General features: G+C 44.1%; 2 protein-coding genes across 2 annotated transcripts in view; both read right to left on the minus strand.

Moving 5' to 3' along the window:
* The window catches only part of LOC137621408 (protein tincar-like), a 414,290-nt gene that overhangs the window by 168,372 nt on the left and 219,217 nt on the right, over window positions 1-26,701 (minus strand).
* Window positions 1-26,701, minus strand: part of LOC137621465 (5-hydroxymethyl-dUMP N-hydrolase-like) — an 83,369-nt gene that overhangs the window by 22,473 nt on the left and 34,195 nt on the right. Inside the window, 1 exon segment of the mRNA XM_068351794.1 lies at window positions 20,479-20,539. Within this exon segment, the coding sequence (XP_068207895.1) occupies window positions 20,479-20,539 (61 nt within the window).

A 26,701-nucleotide genomic window follows, 5' to 3' on the forward strand; every position in this document is an offset into this window, starting at 1 on the left:
GGAACCGAGCCGCAGCTGGTCTAAAGTGCTGGCGATCATGAGACAGAAGTGGTTGCTGGGACACCAGTAACCTGGAAGAGCTGGCGAGTGACGATCACGAGCAGGTGTGTGATGGTCACGAGCTGGTGAAGGGCAGGCAATAGCTGGCAGCGAGCTAGAAAGTGATGATCCCGAGCCGAACGGCGAGCTGGCGAACGGGGATCACGAGATGACGAGACGATCATGATCTGGTGAAGACTAGTGACGATCACAGGCTGTAGGCGATCATGAGCTGACGGTGTAGCTGCAGCAAGGAAGGGCGAGACGAGTCAGCTGGGTGTGATGACTCTTGTGGGGTAAGAAGAGTCTTGCTTGGCAAGACAAGTCTGAAGAGCAACAAGGTCTGCTCCAGAAGATGAAGGGCAAGGAATGGACAAACCCAATTCCTGCTGTAGGATTCCCTCGAAGGAAAGACCAAACAGGTGAAGGGAAGTCTCGCCCCCACACGGAATAAGCGACCAACATCTGCTGCCCCTGTCAGCAATTCTCCCCCCAAGCAGGAAGATTGCCCAACAGTGGCTGGTGGAGGGACTCTCCCTTGGAAGAGAAAGTCCCAACACTTGGAGACAAACCTCAGGGCAGCACACACTGTCTCCCCTCAATGAGCTGTAGCTCAAATTGAAAGTTGACATTGAGAGTTGCCTAAGAACGAAGCCGAAGCTAGTTCACTGGGTTCTCCCCGAAAAACTCCATAGAGGTCTGATCCTACGGGTAAGGCTGACATCAGCACGATAGACTGGAATGGACGAATCCGATCCCAGCCAAAGGAATCCCCTCAAGAAGAGACCGAACAGGTGACGGACATCTCTCCCGCAGACGGGAAAAGGAGATCAACACTTGCTGCTGCTGTCAGCAGTTCTCCCCGCAAGCAGGAAGATTGCAGAACAGTGGCTGGTGGAGGGACTCTCCCTTGAAAGGTAAGTTCCAACACCTTGAGGCAAACCTCCAGGCAGCACACACTTCTTCCCTCAACGAGCTGTAGCTCAAATTGAAGGTCGACATAATGTTGCCTGAGAACGAAGCCGAAGCTTGTTCTCTGGACTACCCCTGAAGGGATTACCCGAGGAACTCCAAGGAGTCTTAATCACCAACTACGCCGAAGAGGACCGACCCTGTACAGGAAAGACAGTCGTCAGCTACAGGTACAAACAGAGAAAGGAAAGACTGGGTAGAATCAGCAACCTCCTCAGGAACAAGAACGTCGCTAGCGCTGCGGAAAACTAAATAGAATGTAAGAAAAAACATCTTCGGAAGGACGAAGTAATCTGCGGATGGAAAAGGTGTCCCGCGAGAGGTACAGGAACTTGCTTACTATGCACGACCTCTGTCGGTTGCCATCGCCGAACGAAGGAATGTGGCATCTTTAGGGCTGTATAATAGTTATATTAAAATGAATTTATTCAAACAAATCACATTAATGGCTGAAGAAGGACCACTCGGAAGAACAATCTAACCCACAGGCGGGAAAGGAGTTCCTGAGAGGAAAAAGGAACAAGCTAAAGACTATGCACTCCCTTTGCCGGCCGCCATCACAAGACTAAGGAGTTCAGCGTCATTATGGCTGTTGAATGGTAAATTAAAAGGGTTCTATTCAAAATTAATAAGCTTCTTGTATAAAATTGAATAAAAACAGTTCTATCAAAAATTAGTTGGCTGAAGAAAAAACACTCAAGAAAACAATCTAACCCACGGATGGAAAAGGTGTTCCAGAGAGGCAAAAGAAACAAGCTTCAAACTATGTACTCCCTCTGCCAACTACTAAGTAGAGCAAGGGAGAACGGCGGCATCAGCAAAGAGAAGAAAAGCAAGATCAAAGTCCAGCTCTGGGTAGGCCGCAAGCAGTCTTCTATCCAAAGAAATTGTAGGGAGTGAGTAGCTTCAACATCTGAACAGAGGAGTATTTACACAAGGACGGCTCCCCTAAGGCAGAAACCAGGTTGCTATACTCGTAGAAGCAGGAGAGGCCACCAGAGTACGGGCTGTCTGGCGTCAAAGGGGAAGAGACCATAAGAAAAGGTTTCTCCGCCCTCGAGTAAATGATGCACTATGCTGACACAAAACAGAAACACTCACACTGTAATGATAAAAGAATGTTCTTATATATCACAAGTAAGTAGTATAAAACAAAATACTAAGTCAAAAGCCTAAGAAAGTTGGGAGGAGAGAGAGACGAACATCTAATGTCACAGAGCCAAAAGTAAAATGTGACGATACAATACGTGGATGTGTGTGTGAGAGCGGTGTAACCGGCTACCCCCCCCCACCCCCTCCCCGCTAACTAGCCGGTCGGTGGGTACACCTTGCTAAAAGTCTTATGACTAGACTCCCAACTTCGCCGAAAGTAATGTCCCTATAAATAGCAAGGGTTTGTATTAGTGTCGGAACAATTTCTAATTTTTAAATAAATGAAAATCTGAAATTTCTAAATCTTAAATAAATTACCTGAAATTTTTAAATAAAGATTACAGGCTTTCATAAAACCTGCAATTGGTTGCATCTATTTCTCCTTTCAAGAATATACAAATGAGTATTCCTCTGTTATCCTAAATATCTTACTATTGTTATTGTGAAATTCCTCAACTCCAAACAACAGCGGTCCTTTATTCATGTTAACCGAGTTAATTTAATCTTCTTGTAGCAGTCTCACAATATTTATTTTTAAGCCACAATATTTATTTTTAAAAGATTTATTTCAAATGAATTTACAGTGGAACCTCTACACACGAACATATCTACATCCGAATTTTCCAACATCCGAAGTAAAATTCGAGCAAATTTTTTACTCTACACCCGAATTTTATTTCGACACACGAAGTAAACATTACGCCATTGAGCGTCGAGTGCTCAGTTCTCTATTCTTGTGTGTATCGTGTGGTTGTCCTCTGTTTGGTCTGTTATTAACAGTGCTTATTTTCTTCCTTTTCTCACATTACCTTTTTGATTTTACCTATAATCATGGTGCCTAAGAAGCTAAGTTTCAGTACAGGAAGAAGGCAATTCTTTCATTAAAATTGAAGCAAGAAATTATAGAAAAACATGAGAGCAGTGTGCATGTGAGTGATACTGTATGGCTAAACAATATGGCCGGAATAGGCCTATGATCTCGAGGATCATCAAGCTGAAGGCAGCCATTAAAGCAAATAATCATCGAAGGGGATCACCATTATTACAAGACATCTTAGCAATACCCTGGAAGAGATAGAACGCCTTTTGTTAATAGGGATAAAGGACAAAGAGATTGTTGGCAACGATCATTTGTGAGAAGGGCCAGCGTGATGAACAGAAAGAAAGAAAAAGTGAAGCAAAGAAAACCATGATAGCATTAACAAGCTCTTTTAAAATGAGACTTCTCTCTTTTTCTGTTTCTCTCTAAACATAGCATTAACATGTTCTTTAAATAAAATCAATCAATCAATCAATCAATCCATATCTCTCTCTCTCTCTCTCTCTCTCTCTCTCTCTCTCTCGTTCTTCTTCGCTGTTATAGTGTTAGATACGTCTATTATTTTTTTTTTCCGAGAGAGAGAGAGATTAAACAAAAATGTGTTTAGAGTACATATGATTTTTAACAGCGTCAACGAGTTGAAAAACAATTAAATGTAACTAAGAAAGTAATAACAGTTAATCTGAATTCCTTTATTAACTAAAACAAATATTGATACAAACACACTCGTGTGCGTATGCACAAACACACACAGGTGCAAAAATTGCTACGCAGTAAGAGAGACGGTCGGGGAGGAGGTAGAGATGGTGACTGCGATAACATACCGTAACTCGTCACTGAAAGTGATGAAAATAAAAATTCAAAAGAAAAAAAATGTAAAAAATATGAAATATAAAAATAAAAAAAAATAAATAAGCTAAGTTAGATTAAAATTTCCGTAGTGTAAGTTACGGTATGTTATCGCAGTCACCATCTCTACCTCCTCGCCGATCGTGTCTCCTCGTGCGTGTGTGTGTGTTTGCGCATACGCACACGAGTGTGTTTGTATCAATATTTGTTTTAGTTAATAAAGGAATTCAGATTCGCTGATATTGTTTTTTTAGTTACAATTAACCGTCTTTCAACTCGTTAACGCTGTTAAAAATCATATGTACACAACACATTTTTGTTTAATCTCTCTCTCTCTCTCTCTCTCTCTCTCTCTCTCTCTCTCTCTCAGAAAAAATTAGACGTCTAACACTAACAGTGAAGAAGAACGAGAGAGAGTCTCTCTCTCTCTCTCTCAGAAAAAAATAATAGACGTCTAACACTAACAGTGAAGAAGAACGAGAGCGAGAGAGAGAGAGAGAGAGAGAGAGAGAGAGAGAGAGAGAGAGAGAGAGAGAGAGAGAGAGAGAGAGAGAGAGAGAGAGAGAGAGAGAGTATTTATTTAAAGAACATGTTAACACCATGTCTATCTTCTCGCCGATCATCCGTCTCCTCCTGGCGTAGCAAATCCTACACCTGCGTTGTCCTGTCTCTAAGGTAAAGTGGCAATAAAACACATTTTTTATTTATTATTTCTTTATAATTATCTTTATAATTATCTTTTTTACATGCTTCTTTCATATTATGCAGTTATGTTATTGTTATGTGTAATTATGTGTAGCCATTTATTAAGGATTTATTATGGGTTTTTAGGCTGAGGAACGAATTAAATGAATTACCATGTATTCTTAGGGGAAAATTCGTTTCTACATCCGAACATTTTCTACATCCGAAGTTGGTTGTGGAACGAATTAAATTCGTATGTAGAGGTACCACTGTATTACTTCAGTACTGTACCATACTTTGTCTTGTTTCCTATTTCTAGTATTTATCATACCTGTTATCAATCATATCTGTCTGTTTGGAATACTGCTACATTAGTTTCTTGGTACAAATCTTATTTAAACTTGAAAACATATATCATAAATGAATAAAAATTACTTTGCCATTTACCTGTTGTGTAGTTTAAGTTCTATCTCTGGGATATAAAGTTACTTTCAATTTCAATATTATATCTTGAAATTACAAAGTTGTGCCATCAAGTGCAACAATAATCATCTTGGCACAACTACATGACTGGTCAGCAAGTGTAATAAGAATTATTTTGGCACTTTTAACTTCATTTCTCTTTGTTAGCCCTAATAATAAACGGATTTTGAGCTTAGCGAAAAATCTATTTTTGGGTGAGGTAGCCATGTCGTCCTGATGGAAGTTCCTATTAGGTAGCTTTCTAGGGTATATTTGACTACAGTGATATTCCCAGAGAATTTTACCTTAAGGTATCCAGAATTCTAACTCCTGGAGCGAATATCCCTAAATAATCTCACAGGGATATCGCATAATATCAGAGGACATATTCTTGGCACGTCATATAGCTATCTTCACCCCGAACAGTATTAACGCTTCTTGGGGTTATAGTGACAAGAATTTGAAACTAGAATGAAAAGAGAGCCGCTCATAAGGCATCTCTCCTATTCCGTTTCCAGTGTGTATCTGATGAAGGCGGGTCCATCAGGACGACATGGCTACCTCACCCAAAAATACCGTTTTTTGGGCTCAGGCCATGTCGTCCTGATGGAAGTTTACCAGAGCATTACTGTATCTGTGGATTCTCAATCAGTGCCGTACTCTCAAAGAAAGTATTTTCCTGGTCCGTCTAGACCTAGAGACCTACGATGTTACCGTCATACATCATTTCATCTAACCATGAACTATGTTAGTGCTTCCTGCCCCCTACAGGGAAGAGTCGTACTAGACTCTGGAAAAGTCTCGAGGAGTACATAAAAATTTATGGATGACAAAATGACAAGCTTGTATAGTGGTCTCGCCCTATACAACATAAAGCAAAGTTTGTATAAGAGTCACCAATGTCAGAATGAATTTGTGACACCTTCCCCAGTGTGACTACTCTTATAAACTATTGGATAATGGTTGTATCCACATAGAAACAAATTTTGCCTCTTTGCCACCAACCCGTTAGGGTACCACGTCAACCCTTCCAAAGAAGGGTTAGAGTGAGTGGACTTTGGCTTGAATCAGGGAACAGTCTCGAAAGACATACCATGATAAAAATATCCATATTTTAATCTTAATGCTCAGTACATTTCTAATAAAATGAGTGTGGGCAAATAAGACGCAGGGTTCACTATGAACTAGTTTATTAAAATTTAATAAACGAACATATCAGATCAACATTTATAAAATGTGGATGATATGCGTAAAAGCATAAAGAAAAACAGTCAACAGAAAATATTGTTTCATCTACAAGGAAACAGATTTGCCACTTCAATTGAATTATTAATAATAATGATATAGTCTGTACTGTATACTGTTTACATACACTAGCGTAAAAAACGCTTGGCACAAGTGTCCGTATTATGCTATAGATTACCGACGTCAATGGAACAGTTCGTAAGGACACTTTCGTGGCCTATCGCTCAGCGTGTAGTAACATACAGTGACTACACGCGCACCCTCTTAATTAATCGTCCCAAATTAATATGATATTTTCATTAATAAAATAAATTTTTGAACATACTTACCCGGTAGTTATATACTGTATATAGCTTACGTCCCCGACGTCAACGGCAGAAAATTCGAAACTCGCGCCAACCGCCAGTTGGATAGCCAGGTGTACCACCCCTGCACCCTAGCGAGGTACCTGGGAACCATTCCAGTGACCCTCATATATTCCATGCCTCTAGTCTCTAGAGGGGAGGAGGGTGGGACTAAAATTATATATAACTACCGGGTAATTATGTTCAAAAATTTATTTTATCAATGAAAATATCATTTTTAAACACAAGACTTACCCGGTAGTTATATATATAGCTGATTAACACCTTTGGTGGAGGGTTAGAGACAGCTAGCATATCTGGAATTCTACTTAAGAGTTAATTAAAACAAAACTTAAGGGTTCGTACCTGATAAGGAAGCTGACTTCAATGATACTCTGCCTCATTATGTCTGCTAGCCTTATGAGATCCAGCGATCCTCTCAGGGGGCTGAAGATCTCGAAGGTACTGTCAAACCGGTGTCAAAACCTCATGACAGAACCTCTTCCAATAACCAATTCCGGGTGCTCTCAAGGCACAAACATGACCACCTGACAAAATCAATGATTGTGGAAGACTGACACAATCTCCACAAACAACCATAAACACAATTAAAAGTACCAAGAGAAGAAAAGGTTATTGGGATTATGGGAACATAGTGGTGGATCCTTCACCCACTATTGCACTCACTGCTACGAATGGACCCAGAGTGAAACAGTCCTCATAACAAGTCTGAACACCTTTCAAATAATACGACGCGAACACGGATTTGCTCCTCCAGAAGGTCGTGTCCATTATGCTTTGTAGAGATCTGTTCTGCCTGAATGCTGCCGACGTTGCCACCGCTCTGACCTCATGAGACTTGACCTTTAAAAGTCCAAGGTCTGATTCATTACAATGAATATGAGCTTCCTTAATTAAAAGCCTGACGAAATATGACAAGGCATTTTTAGACATCTGTAAAGAGGGCTTCTTGACTGAACACCACAAAGATTCAGACTTGCCTCGTAAATCTTTTGTTCTCTCCAAGTAGAATCTTAGAGCTCTAACTGGGCACAAGACTCTTTCTACCTCATCTCCAACCAGATCCGTAAGATTTGGAATCTCGAATGTTTTGGGCCAAGGTTGAGAAGGGCGTTCGTTTTTGGCAAGAAAGCCTAACTGCAAGGAACAGACAGCTTTGCCATTACGAAATCCAACGGTTTTGCTAAACGCATGAATCTCGCTCACTCTTTTGGCTGTCGCAAGACTGACCAAAAATAAAGTCTTCATAGTGAGGTCTTTCAAGGCAGTTGAACCCAGTGGCTCAAACCTGTCGCTCATGAGATACTTCAAAACAATATCCAGATTCCAGGCTGGAGAATCTTGGTTCCGTCGTTTTGAAGTCTCGAAAGACTTGAGAAGCTCTTGCAGATCCTTATTGCCAGAGAGGTCAAGGTTTCTATGCCTAAACACAGTAGCTAACATACTCCTATAGCCTTTGATAGTAGAGGAGGAGAAATTGCACTTCCTTCGAAGATATAGCCGGAAATCTGCAATTTGAGCTACAGAGGTACTGGATGAGGAAAGAGAGTTGACTCTACACCACTCTCTGAAAACCATCCACTTAGATTGATAGACCTTGATGGTTGAAGTCCTTCTTGCTCTCGCAATAGCCTGAGCTGCCTCCTTTGAAAAACCTCTAGATCTGGCGAGTCTCTCGATAGTCTGAAGGCAGTCAGCTGAAGAGCGTGGAGATTTTGATGCAATCTTTCCAAGTGGGGTTGTCTGAGAAGATCTGCTCTTAGAGGAAGAATTCTTGGGGTGTCTATCACCCATTCCAGTACCTCTGTGAACCATTCTCTTGACAGCCAATAGGGAGCCACAAGGGTCATCCTGGTTCCTTTGGATGTAACAAATTTCTGTATTACTCTGTACAGGATCTTGTAAGGAGGGAATGCATAGAGATCTAGATTGGACCAGTCCAATAGAAAAGCGTCCATGTGAACTGCTTCTGGATCTGGAACAGGGGAGCAATATGCCTCTAGCCTCTTCGTCTTTGAGGTTGCGAAGACGTCTATGCAAGGACGACCCCAAAGACGCCACAGGCTCTTGCACACCTGAAGGTTGAGGGTCCACTCTGTTGGAAGGATCTGATTCCGTCTGCTGAGACTGTCTGCCATAACGTTTTTCTCCCCTTGAATGAATCGCGTGAGAAGAATAAGGTTTCTCTCTCTTGCCCACATCAGGAGATTCTTTGACGTCTCATACAGAGATATCGAGTGTGTTCCCCCTTGCTTTGAGATGTACGCCAATGCTGTCGTGTTGTCCGCATTGACCTGAACTACTTTGTTGGTGACTAAAGCCTCGAAACTTCTGAGGGCTAAAAGAACTGCCAATAACTCCTTGTGGTTGATAAGCAAGGAATTCTGGGGTTCTGTCCAAAGACCCAAGACTTCTAACTTGTCTAGGGTTGCTCCCCATCCTGTGTCCGAGGCGTCGGAGCATAACACAAGATCTGGGCTTTTCATTGACAAGTCGAGACCCTCCTGGAACTTGTCCAATTCCTCCCACCACCGAAGGCAGACTTTGATGGGGTTCGTGATAGGAATGGACATCGATTCTAAGTCCCTCTCCTTGTCCCAATGGCTGTTGAGATGGAACTGGAGAGGACGAAGATTCAGCCTTCCCAGTGGGACGAACTGCTCCAAGGAGGAGAGGGTTCCTATCAGACTCATCCATTTCCTTGCTGAGCAAACTTCCTTGCTTTGAAACGATCTTAGTTTCAACTTGGCTTGCTCTATCCTTGAGGGAGACGGAAAAGCCCTAAAAATCTGACTCCGTATCGTCATCCCCAAACATAAAATCTCTTAAGATGGAACCAAGAGAGACTTTTCCTTGTTTACAAGGAGAGACAGTTCTTCCGCAAGGTCCAAGGTTGTCTGAAGATCCTTCAGGCAGTGATCGTAAGAGTGCGCTCTGAGAAGCCAGTCGTCGAGATACAGGGAGGCTCTTATGCCCCTTGAATGTAAGATCTTTGCTACATTCAGCATGAGCTTCGTAAAGATCTGAGGCGCTGTGCAAAGACCGAAGCATAGGGCTCTGAATTGGAAGACGTCTCCCATGAAAACGAACCTGAGGTAGGATCTGAAGCTTGGATGGATGGGGATGTGGAAGTAGGCGTCCCGAAGGTCCAATGAGACCATCCAGTCGTCCCTCCTTACTGCTACTAGCACTGACTTCGAAGTCTCCATGGTGAACTTCGTTTTGATGATGAACCTGTTCAGCCCACTCACGTCCAGAACTGGACGCCATCCCCCCGAGTTCTTGGGTACCAGGAATAGCCGATTGTAGAAACCAGGTGAACGGATATCCTGGACCTTCTCTATGGCCCCCTTTTCTAACATAAGAGACACTTGGTTCGAAAGAGCTTGCCTCTTTGCCTCCTCTCTGTATCTGGGAGAGAGATCCACGGGCACTGAGACCAGGGAAGGGCTACCTAGAAAGGGGATCTTGTAACCCTCCCTCAAGATCTGATTAGACCATTGGTCTGCCCCTCTCTTCTCCCACGCTTGCCAGAATTTGAGTAGTCTGGCAACCACTGCCTGAAGGCGAAAGCAGTCAGACTCTGCTACACCCTGCCCTGAAACCTCTTCTCTTACTCCTTCTAGCATCAGGTCTGGAGCTACCCCTACTAGAAGATCTTCCTCAAAAGGGCTGGGAAAACTTGGGAAAAGTATCTTCCTTAGACTTGCGGCTGATAAAAGAGGAAGGCAAAGCCTTTCTAGCGGTCTTGGAGACAAGATCCTGAGTGGCCTTCTGAGCTAAAGCTGCAGAGATCTCCCTGATAAGTTCTTGCGGAAACAGTAATGGAGAAAGAGGAGCATATAAGAGTTCGGACTTCTGGAAGGGAGTCACCCCCGGCGAAAGAAAAGAGCTAAGTTGATCTCTTTTCTTAAGGATGCCTAAGGAAAAAAGAGCTGCAAGTTCATTAGAGCCATCCCTCAAGGCCTTGTCCATGCACGACATCAAATGGACCAGGGCAGAGGTATCCCCCTCTTTAAAATTCTCAACTTTTTTACCCAAGGCCCCCAGCGTCCAGTCTAGGAAGTTAAAAACTTCAAAGGCCCGAAAAATTCCTTTGAGAAGGTGGTCCATTTCTGAAGTGGACCAAAAAATTTTGGTCTTCCTCATGGCCGACCGACGAGGAGCGTCTACGAGGCTTGAGAAATCTCCCTGGACAGAGGCAGGAATCCCCAAGCCGAGAACTTCTCCCGTCTCGTACCAGATGCTCGACCTCGAAGCCAGTCTAGCTGGAGGAAAGGAAAAAGACATCTTTCCTAAGGCCTTCTTAGACTGTAAGCAATCACCCATTAATTTAAGAGCTCTCTTGGACGAACGTGACAGAACCATCTTAGTAAAACGGGCTTCCTTAGAGGCTTTGCCTAGAGTAAACTCAGACGGAGGAGAGTGCGGAGCTATAGACACAAAAAAGTCCGAAAACTCTTCCGTAAAAACTCTCATAAGTTTTTTAAGATCAGCAGAATGACGGAAAGAAACAAAGTCCTCGTCTTCTGAAACGTCATCAAACTCCAAAGGAGAAAGCTGGGCTTCTACTTCCTTCTCCAGCGACGTTCCTCCGGGAGCAGTAGGATTAAGAGAGGTATCAATATCAGAAAAAATCTGAGTGCCAACCGCAATAGAAATAGGCTCATTGCGAACAGTAACAGGCGGCAGAGTCGCGTGCGGCTCAACCGAACGCTCGCGATCAGCTCGATCAGAGACGAGAAGTTCCTGTACATGAACCACATCGATGTCTTGAAAAGGATAAGGCTCCTCCTCGTAATCCAAACTAACATCCGAAATATGACAAGGGATAGGACGTTCAGGATCATATTCAGAAACACGCTTGCCGTCAACTGCTGGCAAGCAATCGTTACTACGAATCACTCGTTGTTCAGCGACTCGTTCAACTGTAACCATCCCGGAAACGCAACCTGAAGGACGCTCACTAAAATAATTGGCGGAGAGGGAAACTTCCTGAATGATAGGACGTTTGGCAGCCTGTTTAAAAGGACGTTCGGTAGCCTGTTTGCAAGGACGTTCGGCAGCCTGTTCAGTAGGAAGTTCAGGAGCCTGAGTCGAAGGGCGATCAATAACCTGTTTAACAGGACGTCCGACGTCTTTCTTAGAAGAACGCACAGGCACACAGTCTCGATCGCGTTCAATAAAAGAACCGTGGACTGCGGACTTAGGAGAACGATCAAGATCGCTTCCTAAAGGCCGTTCGTATCAGCTGGCAGGAAGCTTCGATCCCCGATTATGAGGCCGGTCGGAAACACGTCCTGGCTCACTGCTCCGATCACGATCGCTGATACGAGATTTGTCGCTGCGCTGGTATGATTGCATAAAGGAAGAGAGCCTGCTTTGCATGTCTTGAAGGCGAAATCCAGTCTGAAGGCTGCTTGGGAGCTTGGAATGAGGTAAAGCCTGGTCCTGGGTGCACAGAAGGATCCTTGGAAACGTCCAGAGTCCTAAAAGGACGTTTGGTCGGGGGGCTTTCAAAAGGCTCTGGAGAATCCCAATGACGGCATCCAGGTTTAGAACTAGCAGGACGTCGATAGGCCGTATCATAGGACCTCTTAAGAGGCCTGGAAGCGAGCTTCCAGCCTCTTTTAGGGAAGGGGTCATCCGAAGACGACGAAAAACACTTGACTTCACCTTTCCGATGGTGAGGGCGAACGTCCTGGGAGGCGCCCACAGGTACGTTCGAGGGGACGTCTGCTCGTTTGATACAGTCTCTCGTCTCCTTTCGCCTTTCGACATTCCTTCTCCCAGGGGTTGGGGAGCTTGGAAGAGGTCTAAGACTAGGAGGACGACAGACACGAGCAGGCGCACCCTCCACTGCACTTGTACTTGCACCTTCACCTTTCAAAAGATGCACATCGGACATCAACTGTGTCCTGTCCGCAGCCAAAGATTCAACTTTAGCGCCAAGAGCTTGAATCGCCACTAACATATCTTTTAGTGAAGGTTCATTAGCAATTGCAATAGTGGGATCAGGATCTACCACTACAGGTGACGGAATAGGATTAATGACATGGGAGGAGGAAATATCTCTAGAAGAGCGAGAAGAACTACGCCTCAATCTATCCCTTTTAAGTTTACGCCTGTATTTATCAAACTCAATCCATTCATGCTCTGACAGCAAAACACATTCGTCACAGCGATCACCTAAATCACACTCTTTACCCCTACATGCAACACAGAGAGAATGGGGGTCAAGAGAGGCCTTAGCCATACGAGTCTTACACCCACTAGTCACACATAACCTAAAAGTAATAGGGGGGGTGGCCATTTTGAAAAATTTAAGAGAATTCAGACAAGCAAAGGTCAAAAATCATCTAATCCAAATAAAATCAAGAAATATCCAAAGCGAGATCAAAAACAAGCGGGAGTCAATAACCAAAGATTTGTACTTCACCAAAAAAACGATCAGTAATGACGGAGTAGAATTCACGTGTCGCCGCTAGCGACGGCAGGGAATATATGAGGGTCACTGGAATGGTTCCCAGGTACCTCGCTAGGGTGCAGGGGTGGTACACCTGGCTATCCAACTGGCGGTTGGCGCGAGTTTCGAATTTTCTGCCGTTGACGTCGGGGATGTAAGCTATATAACTACCGGGTAAGTCTTGTGTTTAAAATACACTGTTCCTCGCAGACTTAAAACAGAAGGTTAAAGAATTCTACCTGCTGCTACTACAGATCTCATAAGTTGCTCCACTTGCTTCGCATAGTGCATAAAGAACACCTTGGATGACTACCAGCCGATGTGCAAACAAGGATGTTCAAAGTCCATATAATTAAAGAAATTTTATGGATAAGGCAACTTTCCTCGGATCATGACTAACGGGTGTACTGTCTGGATCCGTTCTGCAAATAACACGGGTGAATTTCGCCCCTAGTTATAGATAACTTTGAACTCAGGATTTCTCTTCTGAACAGCTGTCCTCCCATAAAGTCTGAAGTTCTATGAAGATAGACCTTTAGGCACTCCACTGGACATAGAGATGCATCTTCCTTCAGAGGGCAGATTCTCTAGGGACCCCCCCACCTGTTGGTGGGTAGCTTGTTCCTGGTAAGAAACGTTAGGTCTGGAAATAGATTCAGTTCTCCCTCGAAGAACTGGAAGTGGCCTTCCTCTCTAGAGAGAGCCACTATTTCATAACTCTGGCCCCCAAAGCGAGTACAAACAGAAATATGACTTAAATTCATAACCTTCTAAGCACATTCCTCATTGTTCATTATTTATACACAATGAAGAATCATATCTAATGACCATGCAAAGGGTCTTTGGAAGCGCTGAAGGGCTAGTTCATTAAGAACGTCGTTAGAAAGGTCGACCTGTAAGGCATATGGTATCTGACTTGTCAAGGCAGGCTTCAACAATAGAATTGTGTTGGCTGCTAAACCTTGCTCATGAAGGTGAATGAAGAATGATAAATAGGAATCTGTCAGGATTTCTTTCGGTTTCTTCGCCTTGACAAAGGATAGCTATTTCTTCCCTGAAGCCTCATAATGTCTTCTGGTTTCCTCCAAAAGTCTAAACTGACTTTTAAACACCGAATCTTTTTCTCATCGATAAGGAGAGAAAATCATGAGATGTAGGTTCCGTGTTTTCTGTGATGGAGCGAAGACAGTCGACTTCTGTACTCGCTGAGACAGGGATGGATCCGGTAGCGGTACGAATTTTAGTCGTAGTTCCAATGCCAGAGGGAACCACACGCAATTTGGCCACCTATGGGCCACTATTGCTGCTTTCCCTTTGAAGGATCTCAGCTTATCGAGGACCTTCAAAAGGAGGTTGTGCGGAGGGAACAGATAGATACTGGACCATCTGTTCCAGTCCAGGGACATACCGTCCACTGCCTCCGCTAACGGATCCTCGTAAGGGGACACTTAACGATCTATTTTCTTGTTGTCTTTCATTGCAAAGAGGTCTATCTGCAGTTCTGGGACTTGACTCGAGATGAAGGAGAACGATCCTGCGTCAAGGGACCATTCTGACTCTATAGGTGTAAACCTAGATAGAGGGTCCGCTGTCACATTGCGGAACCCTTGAATGTGAACTGCTGACAGGTGCCATTTCTTCCTTTCCGCCAAACGGAATATGGCCAACATCACTTGGTTAATTTGAGATGACCTCGACCCTTGTCGATTCAGGCATCTCACTACCACCTCACTGTCTAGAACCAGTCTTATGTGGGTCGAGTGGTGAGGAAAAACTTTCTTCAGTGTCAGAAGTACTGCCATGGCTTCTAGAAAGTTGATGTGAAATGACTTGAAAAGATTGGACCAAGCTCCTTGGACTCTCATCTGATGACAGTGGCCTCCCCAGCCTTCCTTTGAAGCGTCTGTGTGGATAGTTACTGACGGGGGAGGAGGTTGAAGAAGTATTGATTTCTTCAATTGCTTGGCATTGGACCACGGCTTGAGAAGCGTTCGCAGTCCAGTCGTAGTGGTCTTATTAGATCTCTTCGTGCGTTTGATGCATATTTTCTCCAGACTCCTGTTGCATCCTTAAGCTGTGCTCTTAGCATTGGATCTGTTATCGAAGCAAACTGTAGAGAGCCCAGCACTCTCTCCTGATCGCGTCTTGATATCCGTTTAGATTTCAATAGTCTCTTGACAGATCCTGCTATTTCTTCCCTCTTCTTACTAGGAATGGAAAGCCGATGTGACTCCAAATTCCAGTGGATTCCCAACCACTGAAATTTTTGAGCTGGAGAAAGAAGAGACTATTGATGTTGATCTTGAATCTCAGATGTTCCAGCAACTGGATCCCTATCTTAGAAGCTTACATGCATTCTGTCTTGGATGCTGCCCACACCAGCCAGTCGTCCAAGTAGGCTACTACTTGGACCCCCTTTAGGCGTAATTGATGGACGGCTGCGTTCGCGAGCTTCGTGAAAATCCTTGGGGCTATGTTTAGCCCGAAAGGCATGGCTCTGAAGGCGTAAAGTTTTCTATGTAACTTGAAGCCTAGGTAGGAGGAGAGGTAACGATTAATTGGAACGTGCCAATAAGCGTCAGACAAGTCTATAGAGACAGTATATGCCCTTCTGGGCAGTAGGGTCCTTATGTGCTGAAGCGTGAGCATTCTGAACTTGTAGTTCACTATGAACTTGTTGAGTGGCGACAAGTCTAGAATAATTCTGAGTTTTTCGGAGTCCTTCTTTGGAACACAAAACAGCCTTCCTTGGAATTTTATGGACTTAACTTTCCGGATTACTCTTTTGTCTAAGAGTTCTCGGACATATTCTTCCAGAACGGGGGATGAGTGTTAGAAGAATTGAGGAAATTGAGGTGGAGGACTGCTCCAGCTCCAACCTAGTCCATATTTAATTAGGCTGTGGGCCCAGGGATCGAAGGTCCAGCGATCCCTAAATACCCTCCCCTGTATCCCCTTCCTCTAGAAGGGTGTCTATAAGAACCTCTGGCTGTTCCTCTAGCTCTCGAACGAAAGGAAGAAGTCTGCCTTTCGAAGGCTGGGTTAAAAACTGGCGACTGTGTCGCCACTTGTTGAGGTACCAGCTGGTACGTGGTTGGAGGTTGTGCCACTATCTGAGGCACCGCAGTCACAGGAAGTTGTTGTTGTTGCTGTCGGTAGGGTTTAGCCGGCCGAGAGGATGGCCAAGGCCTTTTCGTCTTCCTCTTGGGTTGGGGTCCCTCATCCGGAGAAGACTTTCTCTTGAGATCTAAGCCCCACTTTTTGAGAGGGTTCCTATTCTCTGTGGCGGCCTTGTCTACTACCTCTAACCACTTCATTGGGAAAGAGGTCTTTACCCCAAATAGGCTACGAAAGGAGATCAGTTTCCTCGGTTCGTGCCTCACCGCAGCCGAGGCGAACACGAACTCTCTACAGGCTCTCCTAGCTTTAATAAAGCTATAGAAATCCTTCGTAACTGTGGCCAGATGGGTTTTGGCCACAACCATGACCATGTCCTGGATTTTGGGGTCACTTGCCATCGTTTCTAGTGTCGTTTGCGATGACATCGATGCCGCAAGTCTTTCCTTTGTCTCTTGCTCTCTACGCAAGAGAACCTCCGACAGTTTTGGAAGTGCCTTACCGAACAGGCGTTCAGCAATATCAGCTTCCAGCTTCCCGACTGAGAAGGTAAGGTGTACGTCCTTCCAGTCTTCTTGGTCCAAGGGCAAGGTCAGAGATAACGGCTTGCACTCCTCCAAGGAGGGATATGGTTTCCCTGCCTCCACCGCCTTTAAGGCTGCCTTACATCCCTTTTCCAAGAAGGGAAAGGCTCTGGTAGGACAGGCTACAAAGGAGGGAAGCTTCTTACTCAAGGCGGGCACCTTTGAGTTAGTGAAGCCCCTCTCTTTCATCGAGCTCGCTAGTAACGTCTGAGCTTTACTATGGTAAAAAACTATGACCTCCTTCGGCTCCGTCAACTCCTTTGAGGCTGGCTCATTCCTAAGACGGACATAGCAGTCCGGATAAGAATCTTTGTTGGGCCAAAATTCCACTTCTTCCAGTTGTCATTGGCATGTGTTCGGCATACCTCCAAGGATTGGTATCCGAGCACAAAGGAAGATCCTTCACGCTGAGCCGCTTCTGGGGCCCATGTGATGCTGCAAGTCTACGTATCTCCAGTTTCATTGCAGCTTCCTTCTCATCATTCTTCCTTTGAATTTGTTGGATCATCTCAACAATGGAAGAAAGAGTCCTTCCCAGTTCATCTGGGATAGCAGACGATGTAGACGGAATAGGTTCTGGGTCCAGAACCGATGTAACCGACACTTCGTCGATTTCTTCCTCTTCTACTTGAGGAGCCTGGAACAGCTCCTCCTCCTGACCTTCTCAGTAGAATCCGACACCTCTGGCATCCTATCATCCAATTGGATGTCTTGAAGGGTGGCTGAGACTTCAGAATCTACCGGATTCTGGGCAATTGGTATCTCCATCTGAGGCTGGGGGATGATTGCATCAGCCGATGCTTTAGGGAAAAGGTAGGCCCTCATCTTCTCATTTGGAAGGTAGGGACCTGAGGTGTTTTTCTGAAAACCCCTCACCCAGGATCGTAACGTTTCCCTGGCAGCATCCCTTGACTCCGTTGACTTAGGATCGTCAAAAGCCTCGGTAATCAGGTTAGAACAAACTGTACAAACCTGAGGGTCCCAATAGCGGAGATCACCTCTGGAGGCTGCGCATGCTGCGTGCCTCCTACAATTTTGATGTCCACAGAAGTTCTTACTGTGGACATTACAGAACACACTCCCGCACTTCGGATGGTCCTCCTGTAGAGAGAAGAAAAATCCATGAGTATCAAGTGAAGGCTTTCACTTATATTGAGACATTTAGCTTATATAGAAAAGCTATAAAAGAAAGAAGGAAAGACACATACTTGTATTTCCTGTCCAGTTAATTGCTGAAACCTCCGAGATATTAAAACTAAGGTTAATTCTATTCTAGAATACCTAATGTAATTTCCTAAACAGAAATTTAAGGTGTAGTTCACACCTTGAGATAAAGTTTTAATATAAGGGATAGAAAGAATACAGAAAGAACTTCCTTTCTATATATTGTACAGTCTCAACAAAAGGCTGTACAAGATAACATTAAGTATGAAGAAGAACTTTTTTAGTGTTATCACAAGCTCTGTACCGCAGTTTCTGCTAATGCAGTGTGTACTACACTACGAATACAGCAACTACTGTACATCGCAAGCTGTTGTGCCGGCTAGCATGCGCCGGTACGTGCCGGCAACTACCCCTGTATAGTTCAAAAACAAACTATCTTTAACTAATAGGCGGCAGCCCACTGATTCGTGACTGTGTGCCGGCCGGCAATCATTGCCAGCCGACGGCTGAAAACACTAATACCCGGCTGCCGGCCGCTAATCGTAGTGGCCAGCAGATTCAGGCTGTGTTTCCACTGACGGCAGGCAAAGGTGATAAAACCCATGCCCACCGACAGTAGCCAAGAACCAGAGAACCTCCACCTGCCCGGCTGTCGGCTGTTAAGCCGGCAGCCGGGTTAGGGGTGCAACACAATAGTCAGAGAAACAGTATGGATGTAAGGTTATAAGGCGGCATTGCCATACGACCTTCCATCCAGAAAGAGTGAACTTATGGAAGGGGAGAATGTAACATTTAGGCTTCCAAAGAATCCATAGCCTGCCGGGCTCTACCGGCAGACAAGGAAGGGAGACCAAGGGAGGTCTGGGGTTCACTCTGCAAAGAATAAAGGGTCTCTGCCGGCCGACACGTAGTGCCAGCCGGCAGAGAGCTGAGCCTGTCCTCCATCCTAACCTATACTAGGTACGGAAGTAGGACTGCAGCCAAAAGAAAATAAAAGAAAAGAGGTGGGGAAGGGATAAGGGTCCTATAGACTTTGTTCTAGCAGGAGACACACTCGGCCGTTAGGGAAGCTCATCCTAACCAAGAGTTGTCTATTAGGGAGGAAGACTGGCAATACTTGCTATCCTCCTCCCAACCAGAACAAAGTTAGGTGAAGTTATTTCGCCGGGCAACAGAGAAAACTCATTCTCCCGCCCGAGAAAAACAACACAGGACAGTCTGCTAGGGCACTAAAGGAAGGAATCGTCTCTTACAGAATCCTTCCAACATGGACTAGGGAAGCAAAGCTTCCTGTGTCCGCCCCTAACCTAGCAAAGGAGACTCATTCTCTATGCTAGGAAGAAGCAGACCAGACTAGAAACTCTGATGTTCTGCCCTAACCCAAAAAACCAGTCACTCTGGTTATCAGGTCAGGACAGACATATCCTAGAATAGTTATACCTGAATTATTATACAGATAGAACCACTAGGATTAAGCCGAAGGCTTACAGAGGGAGAGAGGGATTGAACTTAGCCTCCGGAGGAGAAAAGAACAATCGGGGATGTGCGAAAATATACTACTGTACCTAGAATACTAGACTAGGTAAGATGAGAATCGATTACCTAAATCACCAAAACTCTCTCGTATACAATCTTGGAAAAAACATTCAACAATATCTTACATGTATAAAATATTTGCCTATAGCTTCAATAATATAACATTTGGAAAAACTTATATCATGCATGAAAGTACTAGTGCCAGACGTCTAGGCTACGAAGCCTCACGAAGGGCAAGATCGGTACCTCGACCCTTGTCGAAATCACCGAGCTAAAAACTGACGGTATAATATAAGCATTCCTAGCGGAGCTAAATAGCTAAATTATTAAAGCAAAACAAACAGGGAACGTCGCTCTAGCAAGCTAAATGACCCATAAGAGCGAGCGATAGCATCCAGGATGCCTCCGGTAGGCAACAGCTCTTGTTTACGTTAAAATCACTTTTGATTTAATTCAAAACGACAAGAGCTTACATTTATACATAGTAAAGATAATACTCAACTTTCCAGAGGCAGAAGAGGCCGGAGAAGTCATCAAAATGTTGAATTAAATCCAAAATAACGGGAGAACACAAGGGAAAACACAGAGTTGTAGAGCTACACGAAAAGGAATAAAGAGGGCGCTACCGCCTTCATCAGATACACACTGGAAACGGAATAGGAGAGATGCCTTATGAGCGGCTCTCTTTTCATTCTCGTTTCAGATTCTTGTCACTATACCCCCTTGAAGCGTTAATACTGTTTGGGGTGAAGATAGCTATGTGACGTGTCAAGAATACGTCCTCTGATATTATGCAATATCCCTGTGAGATTATTTAGGGATATTCGCTCCAGGAGTTAGAATTCTGGATACCTTAAGGTAAAATTCTCTGGGAATATCACTGTAGTCAAATATACCCTAGAAAGCTACCTAATAGAAACTTCCATCAGGACGACATGGCCTGAGCCCAAAAATAAATACTATAATGCAAAGTAGACTGAACCTACAACACCTAAGAATAAATATGATAAACACAAAACTTACTATCACATTCTGTCAAGAGTCGCATATCCCTATCATAAATCTCTGTCAGTTTTTGCCTCTCCTGAAAAGATTAGAAAGCATCACTAATGTGTACAGAGCTTTGTACAAAACCAGGATTAATGTAAAAGCCACAAAATCAAAACATCAACATTATTATTGCAAGGGTCAGGGCAGTTCCATGGAGTCTCTACCAATATCTGGATCTACAGTACTATTTGAGAATTAAGACTACCTCTAAATAACAGTGAAGGACTCCATAAGCCCCATCTGATGTTATAAAAGAAAAATGTTTTATTCAATTTCCTTGCACTTTGGTGAACTCAAAATAGCTACACCTATTTTGTCCCCACAGCCAATGAGAAAGTCTCTGGAAATATATTTTCATACCATACAAATTCTATAAACTAAACAAATGTGACTATTGTGGTCACCATTATTTTCTTTTAAAAATATATAAAGTAAACCATTTACAAGTTTATCTGCACTACATTAGATAAAAATTCCAGCTGTATTATCATATAAACCAATACTATATCATTGCATTTTTTTTTTACTTCATTATTATTATCATCATTAATAGATGAGGTACAACCCCAGTTGGAAAAGCAGGATGCTATAAGCCTAAGGGCTCCAACAAGGAAAAATAGCCCAGTGAGGAAAAGAAATAAAGAAATAAACTGTAGACATAAAATGAAAGACCGTTACATTAACCGACGTTAACATATATCATTCATACCTTAAGTAATGTATTATGTATCACTTACTATATGTCTCTTCTAAATAAATACATCCCCTATGTATTCCTGTATGTATATGTATCATATTATCAAGTTACTATGCATACTTATCCATTGCATTATTATGTGGACAGACTCCTCCCCCACCCAACCTGTACCGTACCTCTACACTTAGCAATATGTGCCCATATTAGTAAGAATTATATAATTTCTGCATATCTTAAAAGAAGAAACTTTTATTTCTTATATATCCATTCTTACTGTGTTAATGTAACTTTTTAATAAACCATGTCTGAATTGAAATTTCACGAGGAATCTACTGATATACGAAAAGCAGAGGTAAAGGAAGAATTTAATCTGAGTGTTGGAGCTCTAGGTGGATTAACTGGTGAAGAAGAGAACCAGTTGCCACCGCCACTTACCCCACATTATACACATCCCCAATCAGCTTATGGGGCCAATTTTCTTCATTTCATCAAGTATCTTCAGGAAAGTTTGGACTTTTAGGAGGGCTGCCTGAATTCTCACCGACGACGGAAAAGCCCGAAAACTCCGACTGTGAATCTCCATCCCCAAATAAAGAATCTCCTGGGATGGAGTCAGTTGCGATTTTTTCGAGCTCACCAGGAGGCCCAGTTCTCTGGAGAGATCCAAAGTCATTTTGAGGTCCTTCAAACAACAATCGGCTGAGGAGGCTCTTATCAGCCAATCGTCCAGATACAGAGGGGCTCTAATTCCCCTCGAATGCAGCATGCTTGCCACATTCAGCACGATCTTGGTAAACAATAGAGGAGCCGTGCAGAGTCCGAAACAAAGAGCCCTGAACTGGAAGACCTTGTTTCCGTCCATGAACCTCAGATAACGTCTGCAGCTGGGATGAATCGGAAGGTGGAAATAGGCGTCCTGAAGATCTATAGAGACCATCCAATCATCCTTCCTCAAAGCCGCCAGAACTGTCTTCTGAGTTTCCATAGTGAACGTCGAATTTTGGACGTAACCATTTAGCACACTTACGTTCAGAATCGGTCTCCACTCCCCGGAACTCTTGGGTACTAGGAAAAGGCGGTTGTAAAACCCCGGAGACGTTACATCCTGCACTTCCTCTATTGCCTGCTTCTCTAATAAAAGAGACGTCTGAAGACGCATGGCTTGCTTCTTCGGTCCCTCTCTGTATTTGGGCGAAAGATCCACCGGATCTGTGACTAAAGGAGGACTTGCCAGGAAGGGGATCTTGTAACCCTCCTTTAACACTTGGACGGACCAGGGGTCCGCTCCATTTCTCTCCCAAGCCTCCCAGAAGTGAGTCAACCTGGCACCCACTGCTGTCTGAAGGAAAGGGCAGTCAGACTTTACCTCGGCCGGACTTGCCCCCTCTGCCTCTAGGTTTCCTTCCTTCTGGTTTGAAAGAGCCCCTTCCAGAGGATTTCCCACGAAAGGACTGCTAAGGTCGAAAACCAGAAGAGGATTCCTTAGGCTTACGAGAGGAAAACGTCGACGGCAAAACTTTCCTTGTCGTATTAGTAACTAAGTCATGCGTGGCCTTCTGCGTGAGAGCAGTGGCCACTTCGCCTACCAACTCTTGCGGAAATAAGGTATTAGCCAATGGAGCGAAAAGAAGGCCCGTTTTCTGGTAGGGAGACACTCCTGCAGAGAGAAAAGAGCACATCGTGGCCCTTTTCTTGAGGATTCCAGCCGTGAACAAGGCAGCTAGCTCGTTGGAGCCATCCCTCACACCTTTGTCCAGGCAGGACATCAAATGAACCAGTCCACTAGTGTCCGTATCCGTCATATCTGAAACCCTCTTACTCAAAGCCCCCAGAGCCCAGTCTAAGAAATTAAACACCTCGAAGGCCCTGAACAGACCTTTACGCAAATGATCGAACTCTGGAATAGACCACCAAATATTCGTTTTCCTTAAGGCAAGACGACGAGAAGCATCTACTAAACTTGAGAAATCCCCTTGGGCAGACGAAGGAAAACTCAAGCCCAACACTTCACCAGTCTCATACCACACACTAGATTTAGAAGCCAACCTAGCGGGTGGAAACGCAAAGGCCGTCTTGCCAAAAGATTTCTTAGAGTCCAACCAGGAACTCATTAATTTCAAGGCCTGTTTAGAGGATCGAGAAAGAACCATCTTGGTATAAACTGGAACTTTGGTAGCTTTCCCTAAGATGAACTTAGGAGGCAGAGAATGAGGGGCCACAGGAGTAAACTGATCCGGGAAAATTCCAGTGAGAATCAACATAAACTTGCGAAGATCAACAGCATGTTGATAATGCTTCTCCTCCTCATTCTCAGAGACTTCCTCAATAGGATCGTCCACATCCGACTTTTCCTCAAGTTCGTCTTCTGGCAGTGCAGCAACTGCTGCAGCCTGAACCGAAGGAACAAAGTCTGGATGGGATTGCCTGACAAAGCCAATATCTGCATCCAACTGACGGGGAGAGGTCGAAGTAGATTGACGTGAAACATGGAAGGGTAGACGACCTTCGTCAACTAACAACTGCCGAGACCGCTTAGGATCCGGCTGCTGTTGACCAGATTGACGCTTGGACTCAGAAGGCAACTGCCGAAGATTGCTGAGTGGACGCGTAGAGTCCGAAAACTGTTGACGCGAACGATCAAAGCTGTCAAGATGTCGACGCTGAGAATCGATGTTTTGACGCGACACGTCCACAAGTTGTTGACACGGGCGATCCACTACTTCAAAACGTTGACGCGTCTCGTCCACTTGTCGACACCGATGTTCCTCCACACGACCAGAAGGCGAAAACCGGTCAACCAAACTTCTCTGACGTGACTCATCAAAATCAACCTGGTGTTGAACACTATGAATGGGAGACCGCCTAAGCGATAACTCGTCAGCACCAGAGACCATCGAACGCCTGTGCGATAACTGGTCTGCCGCCTGACGCCCAGACATACTGCCAACACCTGGTTGAAAAGAATCCATCAACGACAAGAGTTGTTCCTTCATAGTCACAAACATAGACCATTTAGGATCTACAGAACTCCCTAAAGGAATATTCGATCCAACGTCACCACGTATTTCGGGAGAAGAAAGCCAATCTGAAGGAAGAGGGGGAGCATGAATCGTAACAAGGTCTGAATCGGAAGGAATCTTATCCACACGAACACGGTGATCTGGACGTTTAGCCGGAGTGCAAGTGATGGGAGAACGGAAACGTTCCGGTGAGTCCCACGAACTACATCCTGGACGCACAGGCGATTCCTGACGCTGAGAAACTTCATGCGTCCGTTTAATCGGTCTTGACGCGCGACGCCAGATCTCACTTCCCGAACCTTTCAACGGAAGACGGGGATAACGCATGAACCTCACCTTTCCTACGATGAGGGTGAACGGCCTGAGCTACGGCAACAGGAACGTTCGAGGGGACGTCTGCACGATTGATGACACTTCTCGTTCCCTTAAGCAGTTCGACATTACTTCTCCCATGGGTTCGAGAGCTCGAAAGAGGTCTTAGGCTAGGTGAGCGACAAGATCATGCAGACGCACCCTCCGCAACACTAAACACATTAGAAACACTTTTCACATTACCGAGAGAGTCAAGACTTTTCGGTACACTAACATCAGACACCGAAACACTTTCCACAGTTCCGACAGAATCACGGTTTTACAGTACCTTTAACTCGGAAAAAATCGTATTTCTATCTGCCACTAAGGACTCATTTTCTCACCAAGAGTCAAAATAGCGATAAACATGTCTTTCATAGTAGGTTCCTGATCTACCACCACGGGGGAAGGAATAGGATTAGGAACATTAACATTAGGTAAGGCTCTATCCACAGATCGTGAAGAACTACGCCTAACTCTATCCCTCTCTAGTCTCCTAACATAACGATCGTATGTTACAAAATCATCATCAGTTAAAGAAAGACACTCATTACATCTATCATCAAATGAAGAAAATTTACCCCTACATTTCACACAAATATTATGAGGATCAATAGATCCTTTAGGAAGTCGAGTACGACACCCTTCACTAACACACCTACGTAAAGCAGGGGAGGAGTCGGCCATTTTGAATGGTTACGTGAAAGACCGACGAGCAAAAAATAAGGGAAATATTAATAAAGATAACCTCAAACAAAAAGATTTCAAGATTAGAAAAAAGAGAAAACAATTAACGATAGCTTAAACTCAGAAAAGAACGTTGTACATCACCAAACAACTTCCCAAAAGAGTAAAACCACGAGAGCGAACTTCAATATGTCAGCCAGCTATGGTGGCAGAAGAAGAACTGAAGTTGGTGTGTTGTTCCACCTGAGCTACCGCTAGGGTGCGGGTGTACACCTGCCGTATCTTTGATAGCGCGAGAATTTTAATTTCTGCCAAGGCATCAGGGGACTTCAGCTCTTTATATAACCAGCGGGTAAGTTTTATATTTAAAATGATATTTTAATTATAAAATAAATTTTTGAATATACTTACCCGGTGAATATATAATAGCTGCTACTCAGCGGCTCGACAGAAAACACACTCAAAAACTCGCGAGCGATCGCTATGAAGGTTGCGGGTGTGCCCACCAGCGCCACTATCGGCCAGATACCACTCTTGCATGTAAACAAACCTTTCAATTCTTCTCGTCCCGCTGCGTCTCTATTGGGGAGGAAGGGAGGGCCTTTAATTTATATATTCACCGGGTAAGTATATTCAAAAATTTATTTTATAATTAAAATATCATTTTTAAATATTTAACTTAGCCGGTGAATATATAATAGCTGATTCACACCCAAGGCGGTGGGTAGAGACCAGAGTTAATTAAGTTTACAGCGTATAAGCTAAGAGTTTTTGACAGTTATCAATATAACAAAACCAAAATATATAGGTACCTGGTAAGGAAGTTGACTTAGACGATTACTCTGCCTTATAAGTCTGTCTTCCTCACGAAGCCCAGCGATCCTCTTAGGATGCTGAAAGACTCCCAGGAGCTGAAGTATCAAGGGCTGCAACCCATACAACAGGACCTCATCAAACCCTAATCTGGGCGCTCTCAAGAAATGACTTTGACCACCCGCCAAATCAACAAGGATGCGAAAGGCTTCTTAGCCTTCCGTACATCCCAAAAAACAAGATTAAAAAACATTTCAAGAGACAGATTAAAAAGGATATTGGAATTAGGGTAATGTAGTGGTAGAACCCTCACCCACTACTGCACTCGCTGCAACGAATGGACCCAGTGTGTAGCAGTCCTCGTAAAGAGTCTGGACATCTTTTAAGTAAAATGACGCGAACACTGACTTGCTTCTCCAAAAAGTCGCGTCCATAATACTTTGCAGAGATTTATTTTGCTTGAAGGCCACGGAGGTTGCTATAGATCTAACTCCGTGCGTCTTAACCTTAAGCAAACATCGGTCTTTCTCATTCAAGTGAGAATGAGCTTCTCGTATTAAAAAATCTGATAAAATATGACAAAGCATTCTTTGACATAGGCAATGATGGTTTCTTAACTGAGCACCAT

Source organism: Palaemon carinicauda, chromosome 28, assembly GCF_036898095.1.
Source record: "Palaemon carinicauda isolate YSFRI2023 chromosome 28, ASM3689809v2, whole genome shotgun sequence".
Classification (NCBI taxonomy): domain Eukaryota; kingdom Metazoa; phylum Arthropoda; class Malacostraca; order Decapoda; family Palaemonidae; genus Palaemon; species Palaemon carinicauda.